This window comes from Marmota monax, unplaced genomic scaffold (assembly GCF_021218885.2).
Source record: "Marmota monax isolate L192 unplaced genomic scaffold, Marmota_monax_Labrador192_F-V1.1 WCK01_AAM20220418_F8-fsc00244, whole genome shotgun sequence".
NCBI classification, from domain to species: domain Eukaryota; kingdom Metazoa; phylum Chordata; class Mammalia; order Rodentia; family Sciuridae; genus Marmota; species Marmota monax.
In genome coordinates, this window is record NW_026692962.1 from 782978 (window position 1) to 803374 (window position 20397).

General features: G+C 36.0%; 1 protein-coding gene across 6 annotated transcripts; it reads right to left on the minus strand.

The window, feature by feature from the left end:
- Nucleotides 1-528: 528 nt before the first annotated feature.
- Nucleotides 529-20397, minus strand: Extl2 (exostosin like glycosyltransferase 2). Of its 6 annotated transcripts, XM_058581975.1 has the most exons (7): nt 20174-20397; nt 19347-19424; nt 17130-17205; nt 15134-15338; nt 5536-5963; nt 4836-4906; nt 529-2509 (listed from the first exon to the last, which is right to left on the minus strand). In XM_058581975.1, exons 5-7 carry the CDS (start codon nt 5927-5929, stop codon nt 2021-2023), a joined length of 954 nt encoding a protein of 317 aa, XP_058437958.1. In that variant the 5' UTR covers nt 5930-5963; nt 15134-15338; nt 17130-17205; nt 19347-19424; nt 20174-20397; the 3' UTR covers nt 529-2020. The 6 variants fall into 6 exon arrangements, with proteins under 6 accessions (XP_058437958.1, XP_046308285.1, XP_046308281.1 ...); XM_046452329.2 differs by lacking the exon at nt 15134-15338 and having other exon boundaries at nt 17130-17202; XM_046452325.2 differs by lacking the exon at nt 15134-15338.

Genomic DNA, 20397 nt, shown 5'->3' on the forward strand with positions numbered 1-20397 from the left:
TTCAAACCTTCCCTTTGACAGCATTCTATGAATGAGAAGTCTTCCAAATCCTGCAGCAAAGTGTTTTGCATGTTAACAAATAAAATTTAAGAGTGCACAAAGTTGGGAAGATTGATGGGAAGCAAATGCTCTAGATGTGATATTAAGTGTTGCGCTGCTTAGCCTGAGTCTCTCTCTCCTGGATCATGTGGGGCAAGAGTAGGAGCAGTTCAGGGAAAGATGGTGTTAGTAGAAGTCTAGCCACAAAACAGGACTCTTTGTAATATCTACTGGGCTGCACTTTGATTTCATATTTCCCTTATTGATAACTGAAAACATGGTCTAATTAACTTATGTTATGCTTAAGGCAAGTTTAAAAACACAAAATGGGAAATAAAATCTGAGAATATTTTCCTAATGGGAAATTTTCTCATAGAGTAGGTAGCTGATATTTCTCCTTTATCCTTAGCAATATAACACAATATAAAGAAGTTTACAAAAACACCAGCCACAAAACCATGAATCTGCTTAATTAACATACAACACATGGAGAGTTAAAGTTTATTTTATTTGTCTGAGAGTGGAATACCAGAAGGCAAAAAAGTACTTTCAGGGTTGGGGAAAGCAACTTTTTAACCTGACCACATTAAGACATGTACATACTCTAGTGTAACAAATAAACAAACAATAAAAAACCCAAAATATAATGAACTAACTGCACAATGGCATCAATGTTGGCACATTAACATGATTATTTCACTATACTTGCAACTTTGAGAGTATACAGGCACTGTGTAAAGAGATGAAGGTGGAGGGAGAGAAGGACGCTGAGGAGGAGGAGGAAGAAAAAGTGATGGAGGCCTAATTAAGTACCCCTTGTCAGCAATTAACACAGACTGGGTGGGACACAGACACTGATAAACAGCACAGTGGGCAAACTTAACAATGAACTGATGTGGACTTCCTAGAGAATTTCTGCTATGACTCAGTACTTATTTTTTTTTTCTTGTATCTGTGTAATTGAAATTTCACCATGATAAATAGTGTCTTGGATCTTATTCAAAGAAAAAAAAAAAAGGAAACAAGTTCTGAATGCAAGCATTTGTGTGTAATACACACAGCTGTTTAGTATCCATGAGATAACCTATTCTTTAATAATAAAGATCTTTTGATATTGATTTTCACTTCTGCTAGTTTCTACTTACTCATTCTTCCAGAAGTTATTTTACACATTTTCTTAAACATACTCCATGTAAAATATAAGAATTAATATACATTCTCCAAGTCATATTCAGTCACAAAATACAGTAACACATTTACTCCTTGCTGCATTTAAGTTGCATATAAGAAACACAGGCTGCATTTTTGGGTGATCCATGCAGTAGACTCACAAAAATCAAGCAAACAACTAGACATCTTTTAGCTACTAAAACTTATGCTCCCAGTCACAACAGACTTAGCAATAAAAACAAACAGCACCTAACTTTGCATCCAAACCATGCTGGGCAGAGCTAACTCTGGTTGGAAGGGTCATAGGGAAGCACTGGTAGTCACGTCTTCTCCTTGTTTTCACATGAGATTGAAACTTCTCTTCTCACGTGGCTTTTCCCTATACCACAGGCTTTTGCTAAAGAGGCATTGCAAGCTTCAAATTAAAACAATCAACCTTAGTGAAAAAGCTGAGAAATGCCTTTCTTGACTTTCCAATTCTGGAAACAGCTTGCTATAGGTCATTAAGGCGAATGCCAGGAATCAAAGCAATTGTAAAACAGTCTCGAGATGTAAACAATAAAATTGTCAACCAAGGCATTATAACCTTAGGTGAAAATTCTTCATGAGAAGACCTATGTGGATGAGACTAGCTTCTTGGTTTTTGAAGTTAATGTGAATTTTACATCCTAGAAGTGCTGCATATTCTTTTTCTACTGTAGAGACTTCTGGAATAGATAAAAGTTCATGTTGCTGCTTAAGAACAAAAATACATAGCATGGAGAAGCTACTCAAATACCAAGCAGTTTTCAGGTTTGTTTTTGTTTTACTTTCACATTTTACTTTTATGGTTGGCATATGGAAAACCAAACTGGGAAATCATAATGTTGGAGTATTTTAAGGGCATGCTATCATAGATATTAACAAGCTTATTTATACAATAAGACCTCTGCAGAAAGTGTTCAGCTCGATGCCACATTCCAGAATAGCCACCATTGGTTTCTTTTTCCAAATTGCCCATGTTTACAGGTTTCACAAATATTCCTGAAGTCTTCCCAATGTGCTTGGCAATGATAAAATTCATGGCAATATCATCACAGTTTTGAGTTTCATCTATCAAAGCATGGACAGTTGCAGGTTGTCTCTGAAAGAGTTCAAGATATTTGCTATTGAAGAATGAGGCTCCGATCAGCACCATGGAGTACTGGTCACCATTTCCAAACCCTGGTGTTTGTAGTTCAAAACCTCCATAACTATAGATACCCGATAAAGTAGAGACATGCTTTCTAGGAACAAATCCTACAATTTGATCAGGGAATTGCTGAAAAGAGGGAAAAGAATAATTAAGTATGACATTTATTTAGAGCAGACATAGTGAAAAAGACTATTTATTATGAAAGATTGAAACTGATTAGTCAACTTTTCCTTATTACACACACACACACACACACACACACACACACACACACACACACATATATATATATATATATATATATCTTAATTTCATCTAACTCCGGGTAACTTCATAAATCTGTATCCTAATAAGGTAACAGGTCAAATTCCATCACACCCCAAATCTCTCTGGAAAAAAAATTCTAACCCCCACAAATATTCTAACATTATCTGATCTTAACAAATTCTAGTCACCAATGACTCTAGTCCTTCCAAGTTGCTGCAAGAAAAGTTGATTGCAGGAAGGCTATTTACTGTAGGAGACAAGATACAATATAACAATTTTCAAAAAATGTTATAATCTCTTAGGAATATATAAAATTGTGATCTATATGTATGATTTTACTGTTTTTCCATGTTGATTTTAATGTTCTTGAAAGTCACTGTTGATTTTAACCAATGTTATATTTTATCCTTTCTCAGCTTGGGTATTTCTTTATTCAAAATATGTAAATTATACATGAATATATAAATGACAGATGTATTAAGATCTTTGAAGAAAAAAACAAATGGCAGCAAAACACTTCATACAATTAAGGTGAGAGTGAAAAAGATAAAATGAAAATCAACAAAAGAAAAACACTGAAGCATAGGAAAGAGGCAAGAACTTATGGGATTGAAAGATTTAGTTCACTCCTATAAAATATCAAGAGTTTCATTCACTTGTTGAATGAACACAAATCAGGCTGAGTTAAATATCATTCCAAAGAACACACAGTCTAGGGAGGGGACATTACAGATAGGTGAACAAGGAATTACAATGATGTGAACCATCTGCAAATGCAGCTGGGTAAATCTGAGGGGAGTATGGAGGAGAGAGTAACAACTGTGTTGCTGGAGGCAAAACAGAAGGTCAGGGGATAGGGGATAAAGGCCGGGAAGCTTCAGAGAAGTGCCATCTACACAATCTATACAATGAAAGAAATTTCAGATGGCCAGAGAAGGAAAAGAGACCACCTGAAATGGAGGTAACAGGTATCTGTTCACTCAGATGAACATCTACTTGATCCTGCTTGCCTCTGGACCTCAAATTGTAACATATGCAGGGCACCAATATGACTCACTGCATGGAGCAATGCACAGTGGATTGAAACTATTTTTACTAATAATACCTAAAATCATATTTATCTCCTCTTTATTTATTGTTCTGTTAGATTGTTGTATTTAATCACAGTCTTTGTATTCTGCCTGCCCCTATCTTAACATGTTGGGTAAACTGATTTTTTTTAACCTGAAATAGAAATCTCACAGCATTACATTAGAACTTTTTGCCTAGAAACCTTTATTTACAGGGCTGAAAAAATTGCTGATATGATACTACACTACACATGAAGTTAAAAACTGCAGCTTTTAGAAGACTGATATCTACAGAGTACTAAGACACTCACCACTAATATCTAATATTATATGCCAAGTAGCTAATGGAAGTAGGTAACTATGGCACAAATTAGACCAAATTATTGGGTAGCACAGTGTTTTATCACTTTACAGGTGTTCTGGGTTTAGGTAACTGTGGTGTGACTTATAAAAGTCAACAATTATGATTACATATTTAATAGGAGAACAAGTGAGCAATTTATGTCTACTTATTCAAGCTAGGATTTAGGAAAAAAACAAAACAAATGAAACCCTACCATGGTACATGCCAAGTTATCACTGCACAATTTCTAAACAATGGTCGCAGAACCATTTGTATGAGACCATTTTTTATTATGTATCCATTATGTCAGGAAAGTCTACACCTAGAGCCCAGGCTGTTGTTCAGAGTTAATTTATTTTATTAAATTAAATTATTGTTGATGCAATAAATGCTTTCTGTTTCAAAAAGTTAAATATAATATTAATACAGAAATATAGTTCTCATTTGAGACACATGTCCGTGGCTTATGGAAACATATATCTGCATTCTAGCCTTTATTGCACCAGATTATTTCCTCATTGTTCTCTGGAAGGTAATTGCAGTTCTTTTTCCTAATATTCCAAAATATAAATTAAGTATACATAAAAGATACTATAACTTCCAGGTTGGCTTAACTAAGGTCATAAATCTTGACAAGCCCACAACAATTTTATCTCTTTTAGATAAGTACCATCTACATTGTTTTCAGTAGACCCCACATTAAACAACGTTGCCCTGGTTAAGCACTAGATAAAACCATATACATGTTTCATAAAGGATACAGCATCATTACCTGCCAAACTGAGAAAGCAAAAACAAGGTCCTGGGCACTGATGAGTGTGTCATCGTCTATCATTAATACCGCTGAAATGAAATGAAAAAAATTATATTGAACAGTTTGGAAATAAAATAAAATAGTTGTATCTATGTAGATAATTTGAATGAAGTATTTTCTGACTCAATTAGTAAACAAGAAACGTAATCTTGGAGCAATATGTCTAGTAGAAAAAAGCTATTTGAATTATACCTGATTTTATAACTGCCTGAAAGGAAAATTGTCATGTAATTATCATCCGTCATGCTAGAAACTAATGAATCTTTAAATAAATAAAGCCAAGGTTCTTTTAAGCAAATTAAAACCTCATGCAGCTGTTACAAATGTGAGGAGAGTGACAAAATTATATTTAGCATAAGCTTAATGGCCTCTGACTGCATTCTGTAATACAATGATATATATGATAGCATATCTTATTTACTTATTTAACAATATTAACCTCTTTTTTATTGTTGTAAGATGAAGCTGTACATGCTGTCCTCCCCAGGAAACTTCTTGAGACCTTGGAAACTGCTCATTAAGCTTTTCAGGGTGGTTTCTTATAATAAATTCCTCCATTTTTCTCCAGACCATTAAGATAGGCAGGAAGTCAGAAATCCACACCCCTAGCCCTGGTTAACTGCAACTCTTACAGGCTCAGAAGCCAGCTTCAACTTACCATTGGTTTCGACCTCAGGAAAAGCCTGGAGTCGATTTCTCATTCTGTTTGTGGTTTGTAGTTTGAAGATCACAGGAACAGGGTGAGGTCCAAGAGAATTCCATAACTCATCTGGTCCCTTCTCCCCAACATTGTTCCACACCACAATTATTTTGTGCAGATGCGGCACTGCCTGATAGTGGTTTAGAAGTCTCAATAAGAGATCCGTTCTATTGTAAGTCTGCATGATGAGAGTGAAAGAATCCAGGGTGGACTTTCCCTGGGATTTTACTTCCCTACGCAAAGTGAGCATCTTGTCTTCTTTGACATTGGGAAGTAAATTGGTTAAAGCCCCGGCTACCAATAGTAGCACAAGGATGATCACCAAAGAAAAACGAAGCACCCGAATCCCCATTACTCGCCCAGGAAGTTTGCAGAGATGGCAACACCTGGAGTAGAAATGGGAATAAAATAGAGAATGTCAGCATTCTTGCCGGTCACCATGTTTTTTATATATTTTTTCAATGATGAGAGGGTCAAACTTATATTGGCTGATTCAAGTTCAGTTCTCCTTTACTCTACAATAATTAAGTTAGCCTGTGAGATAAAAAATACAGTCTAATATTCTTTTCCTTTTGGTCTTGCTTTTTTTTTGGTAGTTGTAGACAAAAATCATATATACCTCAAATAATAACTGGGCATTTAAATTTTTTTCCTAACAATCTAGATCTGAAATTATTTTTAAAAGAGATTGTATTTCCTCCAGTAATTCAATCATTTTAAACTTGTATTTTGGCAACAGATTTTTTTTCAAATAAAATGATATATGGAACATACTTAAAGCAGAAGATAATGGTGATAGCAGCAGCAAACAATTACAGAGGGTTTATTCCTTATCAGGTCCTGTATATCAAGAATGTGCTTCATATGCCATAGTATGTATTTATTCAACAAAATAGATACTGAGCACTCACCCTGTGTAAGGAATGTTCTAGATTCTGTGGATATAGCAATGAATAAGACAAGGTGTCTGCTCTCAGTAGCAGAGGAGATAGCAGGGAGAGATAGGTAGACAAATTCAAAAGATAATTTAGGATAGTGGTAATGAAGAAAGTTATAAACCAGAGGGATATGATAAGCAAGGGCCAGGTTATGTGGGGTCTTGTCAGCCTTAATAATGTATATGGATTTTCTCCTGAGTGAGGAGAAAATCACTCAATGGGAAGCAACTGGAGGATTTTGATCAGGAGACTCATGGAATCTGATTTATTTTTTCTTCTTCTTCTTCTTATAGTTTAGATTTTTATAGAGATCGATTAAATAACTTTCCCCAAATAACGCGGCACTGCCTGATAGTGGTTTAGAAGTCTCAATAAGAGATCCGTTCTATTGTATGTCTGCATGATGAGAGTGAAAGAATCCAAAGTGGATTTTCCCTGGGATTTAGGTAGCAGAGCTAGTAGTTATGTCAGGAAAATTGACACCTAGAGCCCAGGCTGTTGTTCATTATATGGGCTACGGTGTCCTGTCTCCATTCAAATTCAGGCTTCCTGAGCATCTTGTCTTGCGATACAGAGCACAGGTGTTATATACCCAGCTATGCATTCTTTCTATCTTCCTCCAGATACTTAAAGGACTTAAAGAGGTAGCCACAGAAGAGCAGTGAACAAAGGTAAGTGTGGCTTATTTACTTCATTCGTTAAATTTTTTTACCTAATCAGATATCTCAGTTATATATATGATAAAATCTAAATCTCACAGACAATTTTACAAAGATCCAGAACTGATTTCCTGGTTTTCATACAATTTAATTTCTATGTTTGCTGCCTCCCATTATAACACTATTGTTGTCTTTTCAATGATTTGTTTTTTTATCCTTTTGCTATTTCTGCTTCTGACTCCAGACTATTTATTCCTCCACAAGCCTCTGTAAGCCTTTTAGGTATGTCCTTATTTTGTATTTCAGCAACGGAGTATTCATATCCATTTTAGCAATGTATGAATTTAGGTTAACATAACTACAGCCATCTTGAGTTGTAACTATCATGATTTCCCCTGAATAGCCCTAGTCAGTTTTTCCTGCACAGTTTCCCAACAAACCATAAACAAAACCCTTAGAGTACTAGGTGGAACTTTACAAAGGGACCTGGCTCCAGGATGAGCCTGACTCTTTGATGTTAACCAAAGATAAACCAAGTACATTCCAGCTAGGATGAAACTACTTTTGTACTAACCCATATATACACCCCCAATTCTGATCCAAATTGAAGGGCTCCAACTGGTCTTGCTTCCACCGAAGACCACACTTCTGTCCTAAGTCTCCCAATAAACTGTGCTCTCTGCAATCTTGGATCTGCCTGCCTCTTTTAACTTTGGTCCCATGGTAGCTGGTCCTTATACACTAGGACTCACAGATCTATTCTACTACTCTGTGCAAGAACAAAATCAAGAAGTGAGAAAAATGAATAATTCAAAAATTTTTATTTATGAAAAGACTGAAACCATAAATCAATGAGGAGTTTCTAATCAACATTTTAAAAATATCTTTAAGAAAAAAAAATTGGTTTCTTAAAATCAGAAGGCATGAGATATATATTATTCTTAATGACTTTGATCCAAGGTCTATCCCTTTTTGCTCCTTTTGGAAACATTTTTCTTCTTAGGCTATGCTGTAGACAGATATCTCATTTACCGACAAAGATGATGAAGCTGAAAACAACTTCTCACTGCTAACCCATGCTGATGGCACAGAGCTACCGTTACTGTTCTCCCTGGCATAACACTGCCTCTGTACATCTTATTTTTGGTTCTCTCCATCTTCTTGGAAAAGCACACTATGTATACATGCACAGAAATATCTAAGCTCTTGATTTCACATCTCGTGGTGAAGTTATGCAATTGCCTCTAGGCCACGATGCCACAGGCAATCCTAAGAATAGTCAACATCTCTCTTGTCTAATTGAGTATTATATCCAACTAAATTTTACTTTACTTTCCAAACAATGCCCAATTAACCTTCTGTTTTTCCCTAAGGAGACTGTGTAGTGGTTGAGTTAATGTGGCCATCATATTCCATGATCCTGTTTCATGTTGTACATTCTTTTGTAACTGTACAAAATTTTCTCTATTGTTGAAGGACAAGACCACACAGGCCAAGCCTTTACCATCTCCCTTTGAAGTTTATGAGAAGAAAGAATTCTCAACATAACAATGTCTTCATGATGTGACAGTATGCTAGGGCATGAGCAAACAAAGGCAGGGCTTATTCACAAGCACAAGGCAATAGTCATTGTCCTAGCAGCTCTCACTTTTTAACAGTTGAGAATGAAAAAGCAATGCTACCTTTATAGTAACTTTTAGAGGTATTCTCTCCTGGACTTTTTCTGTAGTTTGTTCTATTAAGAAAAGCAATGTCTGTGTTTCCTTTCCTCTCACGGTCTCACTCTATTATATGAACCAAAAAAATTATTTCTGAAGTAAACTCAGCTTTACTGTGATTATTTTTCAAGGACATTAATTTAAGGCTTTAGAGTACAAAATTTTCATCTTATATACCCTTTTACTAAAACAACACTTATTGTTAATATAGTCATTCGAAGACAAACCATATGAATTAATAATCTTGATTCAAGGGCCTTTAAAACTTTTTAAATACTGAATCAAAAGCAGGTCCATAAAACATTTTCAGTACTACATAAGAATGGCCAGATATAAATGCTTGGGGAAAGAACCACTTTGATAACTGCAGTGAAGTGTATCTAAAACAAGATCTTCTTTCACTTTCTGCATACAGAAGTGTCTAGTCTCTAATGTCGACATTGGTAGTTTACTATCTGGCAATTTAGAAGAGAAAAAGTAATAAAAATTAATTGTTAAAGACTATTGTAAATATACAATGTCAAAGCCACTCGAGGGATTACTTCACATTTAGTTACAATTTTAAGTAGGAATTTTGTGGGAGGCAACATAGTACATGACCAGCATTTGTCTCCTCTTCTGATTGGTGTGGCATTGTCTGCCACCTTGTGATCTGGTTGCCTAGGTAACCCAGACTAAAGCCCAGATCTTTAGGGTGAGTACTGTGTCTTCAAGCGTGGGTGTGCCTTCCTACATCCCTGTGGGTAGAGCTACACTCACCTGTTCCTTTGTGATACTACCCCTTGCCCTGTTTAGGATAGAATGTTCCATGGAAATACCCTTTGTGTGTTCCTTTCTCTTACTCTTCCTTTGGGTGTGGCCTTCCTAGATGTCAGTCAATCTGCTGACAGCAGACATCATGAAGTTAGACTCAGCCCCTTGAAAACTGATCCCCTTGCCTTATTTGAATAGCTTCTCCTCAATAAAAGGGGTCAGCACTTGAGGACTCTCTCTCTCTCTCTCTCTCTCTCTGCAGACCCCTAAGGTTAGAAGAGCCGTCACAGCACCCTCAAATAAAAAGGTATTTCTGTCTCTTGTGTGGTTATTTTGCGCAGCCCAGTTCCCCTGGAGTGACCCTGAGTGTTTTAGTGGAGTGCAACGTGACAGATGGTGTCCCTGGGTGGGCAAAAGGTCTGAGTGTTTAAGTTGCTAGGAACGCAACAAAGTTTGTTCCTTTTACCCACTCTAGAAAATTTCTCTCTCAGAGAACTTTTAATCCCCTACTTTACCTCAATCAGAAAGGTTTCAGAAGATATTAATAACTTATATTTTTAGAAACACTGCAAATATTTCATTTTGCCTTAAATAATGCAGCCTAATAAAATTATATGAACTTTTTAGTTTGTATGGAAAAGCAAGAGAGAACTTTACAGACTGCACTGCAAGTGACACACTGCAGTAGGCTGATGTCTAGCTGCACATTAGAAGCAGCTTTAATATAGTTTGGAAAGTAGTAATGACTTTATGGCTATACGGACCTCATAGTTTATAGCCTTCTTCTCTTCCTTTCTAGAGAAAGAACCTATCATCCCATTCAGAGGTTTGGGCTTTGAATGTGAGATATGGGAGATGGGAGACAGCATATCTGTATAACCTGTGTCTTACCTATAAAGAACCAAGAAGAAACTGTAGGTGCCTCCCAGTTCTCTTGATCTTGATTCCTAAATATTCCTTTTTAAAATTATGTCTTTATATATTTACTGACACCCTGTCTCATTCCAAAGAGGATTGGATAGCTCTTAGTCTATTATCTTTCTGTCCATTTCTCATCCCCATGACCACAGATTAAATATAACTTTGATAAACACTATAAATATCAGTAAAACAAAAATTTTTCTTCTATTTATTATCTGAAAAATCAAAGATCCCCTAACAATATTATTTGTACCTATATTGGTTTACTAGTCCTTTATAGGTTGAGAACAGATTCTTTTAGCTATTTTTTATGCAGTGTTATTCCAGCATCTTCCACACTAGAGGTTTTCAACCAGGGACAATTTGCCTTCCAGAGGGCATATGGAAAAGTCTGGAGGGGAGATATTGCTATCTATGGGGTAGAGGTCTGGATGCTGCTAAACATCCTATAATCCCACAGCAAAGAATTATCTGCCTTAATATTCAGATAATGATAAGGTTGAAAAACCCTGCTCTACATACTAGTTACTAAGAAGATGTACTTGAACATGATGGGGAGGACTACCAGACAAGTAGCATCCGAAAACCCCACTGCTATTTGTTATACTCAAACAATAAGGGTGCAAAGCCATGTCTCTAAAACTGCCCCAATAATTACATGACTCACTGAACAAACATATAAATTCAGGCAGCTGGAAGATAGCTCACGGCTACCTAATCCAGCTTCCTGTTTTACAGTAAGAACTCAGGGTCCAGGGATAAGGATCTTGCCTAAGGTCATGAAGCTGCTTTTGACCTGTCAGTCACAGAGCCAGGGCAAGAATTTCCTGATGGTACAGTCCATGACACTTTCACAATGCTATAGTAAATTCTGCAAGAATGTATCAAAAAACTAATATATCAGACTGTCACTAAGGTACTTGTCACTTGGTATGTTGGAATTCTTTTACAGTTTTAATGAAATTCACCCCACTAAAGTATACAGTTCACTGGCTTTTAATATACCCATGGAGTTTTGGAAATATCTCTATAATTTAATTTTAAAGCATTTCCAATATCCCAAAAAAGGAACCCAGGCCCATTAGCAATCACTTCCCTTTCTATTAATACCAATCCCCAAACTCTCCCCTAGCCCCAGGAAACCACTAATTTACTTTCTGTCTCAATGGGTTTGCCAATTCTAGACATTTCATATGAATAGAATCATATAATATATACCCTTTATATCTGACTTATTTCACTTAGCAAAAGCATTTTCAAGTTTTTTCAAAATTTATACATGTTGTAGCATTTACCAGTATCTCATTCTTTTTTTTTTAAATTGTCAAATAATATTCCATTCTATGGACACATCACATTTTGTTTACCTGTTCATCAGTTGCTGGACATTTGGGTTATTCCTACACTTTGGCTACTATGAATTTGGTGCTATGAATACTCATGTACACATTTTTATGTTAAATTGTTATCATTTCTCTTGGATATATGCTGAGGAGTGGAACTGTTGGGACATTATGTCAGAAATATTTAATATCTGAGAACTGAAGCATTATCTGAAATTATAAAGATTTTTTCTTAAACATGAACATAAGGTCAAGTAAGAAAGTAAATAATACATGGTCTATGAAGCAATAGTTGCATTCTCTCCTGTACAGTCTTTAAATGAATCAGCAATTTGAATTATCAAAGATCTGCTATTTGATTATTTACTACATCATCTATCAAAGTTTCCTAGATAGAGCACTGTTGAGAATTATTTCCTGAGGCCTAATCTCTTCAAACTGGAAGAACAATAATTATCCAGAGAGAATTTGTAAATGAATATGCCAGAGCACGCATGAACAAATATTAGTTGTCTTCAATTTGTAAGGTAGAACTGCAATAAGCAGCTTGGCATCATACAATGAGAAACTTTTATTTTCATTTTTATGTCACAGATGGTAGGAGAATGGTAACTATGCTACCATTTCACTGTGAGATTTGTCTGAAACCATACAGATTGCTTCTCCTCTGGCTCATTCTCTAGGGTATGTACTTGCTTAAAAACCCATGATTATAGAATATAGATTCTCAGAAAAGGGCCTGAAGCTATCAAGAAATAAAATCACTCCAAGGTGGACTGCAAAGGTCAATTCAGAACCTGGATTTTCCGTCTATGAGCATGTAAGATGAGATTTGGAAGAGACACTTGTACAACTGATGAACAATTTCTGGCCAGGTTTATTATGTGCATGACACTGTTCAAACTGAAAAAGAGGGCACAAATACTGAATTCCAAAATGCCTTTCCTCTTACCAGTACTGTATACAGCAAACTATTCCATGACTCCCTGTACTGGCACATGCTGTTTTCTCTATCTACAAAGCCTCTCCTTCTCTCCATCCGACAAGCCCCACACTACATCCCTTTCAAGCATCACCTCTGCTATGAAAGTTGCCCTTGCTGCAATCCTTCCTCCATGCTCCTGTGAACTCTGAACACAGTGCTGCTAGATCTTGCTTCCAAGCATCACAGCTGTGCCTCAAGCTTCTTTTTCAATCTAAATGCCTCCTGAGGGAGTTATGGCAGTCATAATAATCCAGAACACTGTCTGGATCATTTTTTTGTGTGTGTGTAAGTGCTCATAACTCTTGCCAGTTGAATGGGGAGAGGGACTTAATGTTCAAATTCCCCTAACCTTTAAAATGGTGCCTAAAACTTGAACAGAATAAACTCAAATTAAATGCAAATTAAGTCCAATTAAGACTAGACAACACACGAGAAATCTTTCCCTGTGTAAAAAACCAGGGTCACCACCCATATGGTAATAGGACAGCCAGTCTTGAAATGTGACCTTAAGCCCACAACATATAGGTCACTTTTCTACTTTCAGTTCTTCGGCCAATGTACTTCATAAATAAAAGATGTCTCCAATCTCTGATTTTTTTTCACATCTTTCCAAAGATATTCTGCATTGAAATATCTTTGGATATTCCTGTTTCTGTGGAAACTCTTGATGAACTCATCTGCCTTAGGGGGAAACCATCATTTGTTGGACAACATCCTCCTTGTAAAACTCCTAAGGGAGGTTTAGGCGGCAACAATCATCAAAATATATATTATTTAATAAGGTAGGCAACATACCTGATTTAACAGATAAAGTCTCACCTATTTGACAAATGAAAATTTAGTTTGCAGGGCTGGGACTGTAGCTCAGTGGTAGAGCACTTGCCTTGCATGTGTGAGGTATTGGGTTCGATCCTCAGCACCACATAAAAATAAATAAATAAAGATTTTTTTTTAAAAGAAAATTTAGTTTGGGTTCTCAAAGTGACATAAGCTATAGACATTGGATGGCTGGCAGAAAGAGAAAAACTAAGTTCACTATTGGCCAGAGTAAGCCTTTTCCATTAAAATTTAAGCAGCATAAACTAGAATTTATGTAACTGTACAATATAAAATGCCAGAAAGAGAACATGAAAGGTCACTTTACTTCATGGTTTTTCCCAAGGTGCTATACAGTATTCTGCAAAAAGTTTTTAACTTAAGAATTTTACCCATATTCAGGAAATTTGTTTCTTTCATCGTTATTTTATAAATGCCATATGGTTCTTCTCATTTTCTACCAATTCTGTCTGAATTCTATCCTCTCCTTCCTAAACGATTTCATTTCACTTTTTTCTCCTAAAGAGCCCATCTACTCTTACAAGATTCTTAATTCCTGTTACTTTTTTTTTGTGTGAGTCTAAATACATCAAAATAATTTAAATTGTTTTGTGTTAACAACAAGTACAGTAGGAAAAGCAGGAATAGGAATAGCCTTATAATGATAAAAAAAGGATCCGTGTAGTATCACAGATTCATCTTGTGATCTTGTATTTATGATCAATTAATTATACAGTGATCACTCTACTGTCATGTATATATGAAAAGAATAAGAAATTATACAATGATATGAATGGATCTTCATAATCTACAGCAACTGTATTATAGACTATTAAGTAATCTGCCTTTCCTATGTACAGTATAACTAATCATATATATGTATGTAAAATGATTGATAACTATTAAAAAACCCTATATTTCAAAGGCTTAGTTCTGCCTTTACTACATTTTTGAAACTACAGTTCTGAAAAAGAATTACTAAAACATATTGAGAAATAGCTACATTTATCACAGCATCACATTTGAATACATAGATGCTACTGCAACGTTCATTTCTCAGTAAAAGCTATGAAAAAAGCATTTTTGTACTGATTATACTACCTATTAAGTCCTCCTGCTGGCAGCCAGGTTGACTGGGCCATTTCTTTATGGAAAAATCAGGTTAGGATGGATAACAAGGGCATCATTTAGAATAGGGATATCAGTAAATAAAAGCCTGTTTCCAATTCCCTTCCTGATCTCACCCCCTTATCCATGGTGAAAGCTGCTCATCAGTTCTGATATTTTCTATTTTTCCTCTTCCCTTTTCTATACATACTATCATATTCTTTCAACATTATCAATTCATTGGAGTGTGCTTTACTATCATTGATAAAGGGGAAATAACACGTAAACATTATGTGTAATATTTTTAAAGTATCACCTGCTTCCTTCAATCCAGTCATTTGTTACTGAGGTAGACAATAAAGTCCTCCCTATTTGTGAAATGCACAGATATGAATTTTGTGAGAAGAAATTTCTTTCCAGCCTTGCACCTTCCTCCTGAATTGCCAATTAATTGTTGCTCCTGATGATAATGATGATGATGATGATGATGCTTGGAGATGATCAATTCCACAGACAACTACCTGCCCAGGATTAAGGGTGGCCTTATTACTAAGAGGTATACCAATGACTTGTAAGAATCAAAGGAGTCAATGTATCCTAGGAAGAAAACTAGAAATGGATAAAGCATCTTTAGCTTAGTATAGAATGGGAAAAGTAATATGTTTGCAGATATCTTTAGCTTAGTATAGAATGGGAAAAGTAATATGTTTGCAGATATGGTTGGTTTGCAGATATGGTTGCAACCATATCTGCAAACATATTACTTTTCCCATTCTAGGATACTGGAGGTTTTCATTTGAATCTCTATCTGTTTTAGACACAGGGAAGTGGGGGGGGGGGCAAGATAGTTAGGCAATAGATCCTTGGAATATTCTATGGAACCTCTCCTTTTTACTCAACACTGATTTTCAGCACTTCCAAAATCACTTCTCTAAGAGAAACAGATTTCATATAAATGAATTATGACTTATAAATATTTTCAGATTTCAAATTTGAGGTAGAAGCAATCCCAATCAATGTGAGTTTTCTCATGTTCTTAGGGAAAAGTCAAACATCCATGGTGCTGCATCAATTATCACATACCATATGTCCAGCATGTCAGGTACCATGAACAGGTAGGTGTAGTTCCTTACCTCACTGAGCTTAGCAATAGTAAAGAAAGTTGTTATAGTTGTCCTTTCTTCATATTATACAATACCTCAGATTGGCAATGTTTCAAATTTTTAGTAAGAAGAGAAATAAAATATATCCATTCTATTTTGTAGATGGGACATGTGAGGGTGAGAATATTAAATAAATTTCCTGAGCCACAGAAAGAGTGGTAGGTCAGAACCAAACTCCTGACTTCTGTGCTTGAGCCACTTTGAATTATCTTTGTCATCTGTAAGGTCTATTTTCAACTTCATTCTAGTTTACAAGGATATTTCAAACTTACAGGTATTGGGGCTGGGGGTATATAGCTTAGAGGTACAGTGCATACTTAGCAAGCATGAGGCCATAGGTTCCATCCACAGCACACATACATAAAGAATATGACTATTGACTTCAATCTATAATCTGGAGTAGTATTTCAATGTATCTATTCTGAAAAAGGCATTCTGGAGTAGTATTTCAATGTATCTATTCTGAAGAAGGCATTCTGGAGTAGTATTTCAATGTATCTATTCTGAAGAAGGCCTTCTAGAATTTTCTAACAGACACTGGCTGGTTCAAGTAGGAACTTTTATCTTCAAGGAAACCAAAATATCTTTATTGAAAATAATCTTTTGCAGATTAAAAATTCTTCTACTTTACCTACTTTCATAGCAGCATCATCAGCAACAGCAAAAGGCAGAAACAACCCAAATGTCTACCAATAAATGTATAATCCGTTCAGAAAATGTGGTATATGTGTGTGTGTATATATATATATATATATATATATATATATATCTGATGAAATATTGGACTTAAAAAGAAAGGGAATTCTGGTACATGCTAAACATGCATAAACATGTTTATGTTAAACATGAAAACATTATGCTATGTGAAACTGGCCCAGTCACAAAGAAGGCAGATATTGTATGATTCCACACAGATGAGGTATTCAGGAGAGTCAAATTCATGGAAAGAGATAGCAGACTATACTTGCCAGGGGATGGAGGTAGAGGATAATGGATAGTTGTTGTTTAATAGATATATATATATTTTAGTTTTACAAGATGAAAAAGTTCTGAAGATTAGTGACAGAGCAATGTAAAAACACTTAATGGTACTGAGTGGTATAAAGTACATACTTTCAAAAAGAAAAAGGAAAAAAACATGCTACTTACCTCATTGTGTGATTAGCTTTTTAAAAAACTTTTTTATGGCTTCAGTGATTGATAGGAATAAGCTCCCTTGGCACTACTAAGAGAAAGAAAAGAGTTTTCTGTGATATTTTGTTAATCAGCAGAAAATGAAAAAAATAGCACTGCTTTTAATAGCAATGTCCATAGTATCTGAATTATTTGTAAATTATAATTTGCTATTCTGTGTCCTAAAAATTACATGAGGCAGAAAATGGCTTCCTGTTGATTGACACTAAAAATGCTACATTTTTGTTTTCATTTTTCTCCAAGGTCCAGAAGCAGAAAAAACTAACATCATTCTGAGCATTTATGCTTATACATCTGACACTAGAGCATATATGCCATAGAGTAAAACTTCTTTTTTTTTTTACATTTTAGGCCAAACATTTACTATGGCAAAAACATGTAAAATTTTGACATATACTCATCACATTTCTATTTAAATCATCTTCTATGATTTTTTTTTAATTTTTTATTGTTGGTTGTTCAAAACATTACAAATTTCTTAACATGAGAAATTTGCATTTTTATTCAATTTCTGGATTTACAAATCTCTCTACTCTAATACACTATTATAATTCCTGTTTTCACCAGCAATTCATAGGGCATTCGATTTGATTCACCTAAAAAATTATGAAGTCTAAAATAGTGTTGCCAGGATAGATGAATGAGGATAAGAGATGGCATCTGTCCCATTCTTGCTGGTTGTTGCTGCAAAGAAGAAACCATGGTGGGAGAGGAACTCTTGCCCCTTAATTCTCTCTGTTTTCATTTCTCGGTCTTCATGTCTCCCATAGAATATGCATAGTTAACCTACTGTACTTTGTTGATGATATAAACAAATATTTAAGAAGTTCTTAGTAAAAATGCATTTATTAGTTTTAAAATATTCATTACTACATCTACTTTATGATCTTATATATCCACTTAATCTTGTAACATGAAGAAACTAAGAATTCTAACTGTAGACTTTAGAATACTATACCTGATTGGAGACTTGCAAGACACTGACCACCTAAATAGAGCTAACGAATCATTTTTTATTTTCCAAAGTCATGTTCTTGCATAACAAAATTATTATTATTACAGGGGAAAAGGAATGGATTAGGCTACACAAAAAGATTGACTGAGTGACAGATACTCATCCTCATTGCTCAAAGAGCATCTCATGTGTACAACTTACACATCACACAGTTCTAAAATACTAGACTGATTGATTTATCCTTCTCTTCACTTCAACTTCTCCTCTCCATAAAAATTCTTCCAGGGAAAGAACTTTACCTTACCAGGCTTTGTATTCCCAAGCCAAGCACAGAATCTGGCATATAGTAAATAGTCATTAAATGACTTCTGACACGACAACATATATAGGTTAACATGTGTGGGACAAATATTATTTCAAGATAATGAAGTAAGGCACAGTGGAATATTTTCCACTCATAGAACTTTTCCTAATTTAAACAGTGTCCACCTACACTTTTATTTGCACATAAAAATTCCTTTCATATTGAATTTGGCCATTATGCTGTTCAAGACTGAAAGCTGTGAAGTAGCATTAAAATTTTTTTGAAAGAAGAAGGTCCACACGGTAATACCTTGCTTATATATTTGGGGTAGAGAGAGGGAAATTCAAGAGTCTCTAGAAATTGATGCAACTGAAAATAAGCTTCAATTTTTCCAACATATTTCAAAACTGTCTCAAAAGGGTAATGTAGATTTCTCCATAAATCTGCTGAGAAATTTCACATTTGTACCAGTACAATGTACAATGCAGAATTAATTTTCAAAGGCAGAAAACAAAAACAGGCTCAAATTGCTACTGACCTTGGTAAGAGAATGCTAGAAATTGGTTACCGAAATTTGATTATTTCTACATCCCTTCCCTTAAACAGTACTGAAATAAAGCACTTTTGAAGAAAAAATTCTATTTCAAGGAAAATATTTATCATTGAACTTCCTAGTTTGCACCCAATGAAGGTTTCCCCAGCAGCATGACAAAACTATTACAAATATAAAAGCTTCCTAAAAAAGTAAATGTTACTAATTGAAAATATTTTTATGTTTAAATTAAAATAATGAAACAGACGCTAAGATAGGCAAAGACAAAATACTCTTCCCAGAACTTAATTTGTGGAACCTAGCAGTTATTACACAGCATCTTGAAAACATCAACGTTTTTTAAAAATGCAGAATACCTACATTTTTCAAAAATCAAACTAGAGAATTAGTATCCCTCATATGGAAAGTTCCAAGAACGGGAGCAAACATGCATATATCCTGCAAAAAAAAAAAAAAAATTGTAACGCGAGAGTATTTTGCTGTCTCCTCACCTGAGCGCAGAAGATTGCAGTGGGGGAACCAATTTATTTGCTTGCAGCTGGGTTAGCATAAAACGGAAGGGGCGTCTCGCTTGCTCATTTTTGTTTTTTTCTTTTTCCTAAACCAAGCAGCGTGCATCATTCGTTGGATTTATAACCCGGGAAAAGCGCCGCCTGCAAAGTGAGCGCCTGAAGCAGGGGACAGTCACGGAGTGGCCACCCCTCCCATTCGGTGACGCTCCACTTCCTGTTAGACTAAAAGGAATTCCCAAGAAGCTCGGTTTTGTAGTTTCCAGCCCAACTCCAAAAGCTAGTTCTTTCCTCCATCCCTTCCCATTTCTTCTGCAAGGTAACAACTTTTAATCATTCACGTGACAGACCACCTGACTTTATCCAAACAATTTCCCGGAAAGGCGTCCCGCGGTCTAGTCTGCCCTGCCAAGGCCCGCTGGGCTCGCCTCCTGGTGCCCTGCACACCCCTGTGCCCCGCCGAGCCGGCTTCTTACTGGACTTCCCCCAAACTGGCAGCGAGGTTCTGATAAGAATCATAGTGGCAGGTTGCTGCCCCGGGGATGACCTGGAAGCGAAAGGGACGTGTACGAATTACAGAGTTTCAGGGTGTCAGCGGACATAGACCGTCGGGGAAGCAACGCTTTAGCCAAATCTCAACTTAGTGTGACCTCTTTGTAAAGGGCTCTTTTTAAGTACCTTCAAGTCCTTCGGGAAGGCCGCCTTCCGCGTGACAGCACAGGAGGGGCAGGCGCTGTTTTCGGGGAAGGGGGGGATTACAAGGATTTAGGTGTTCACAGCGTTCACCCGGCAAAGCCATCACTTGGGCTTCCTGCGCACGGGCGGGAGAACACGTGGCCGCCCGGATTCTAAAGCATTGCTACCTACTGCACCAGGACCTAACAATGCCCAGAGAGGGTTAA

Bases quoted from the DNA above. Each gene is read 5' to 3' on its own strand.
- Extl2 (XM_046452329.2), bottom strand. The intron at 4,907-5,535 runs GTAAGTTGAAGC...ATTTCATTTCAG, and splicing joins TCCTGAGGTCGAAACCAATG to CGGTATTAATGATAGACGAT. The intron at 2,510-4,835 runs GTAATGATGCTG...CCCTCTTTTCAG, and splicing joins TTGCTTTCTCAGTTTGGCAG to CAATTCCCTGATCAAATTGT.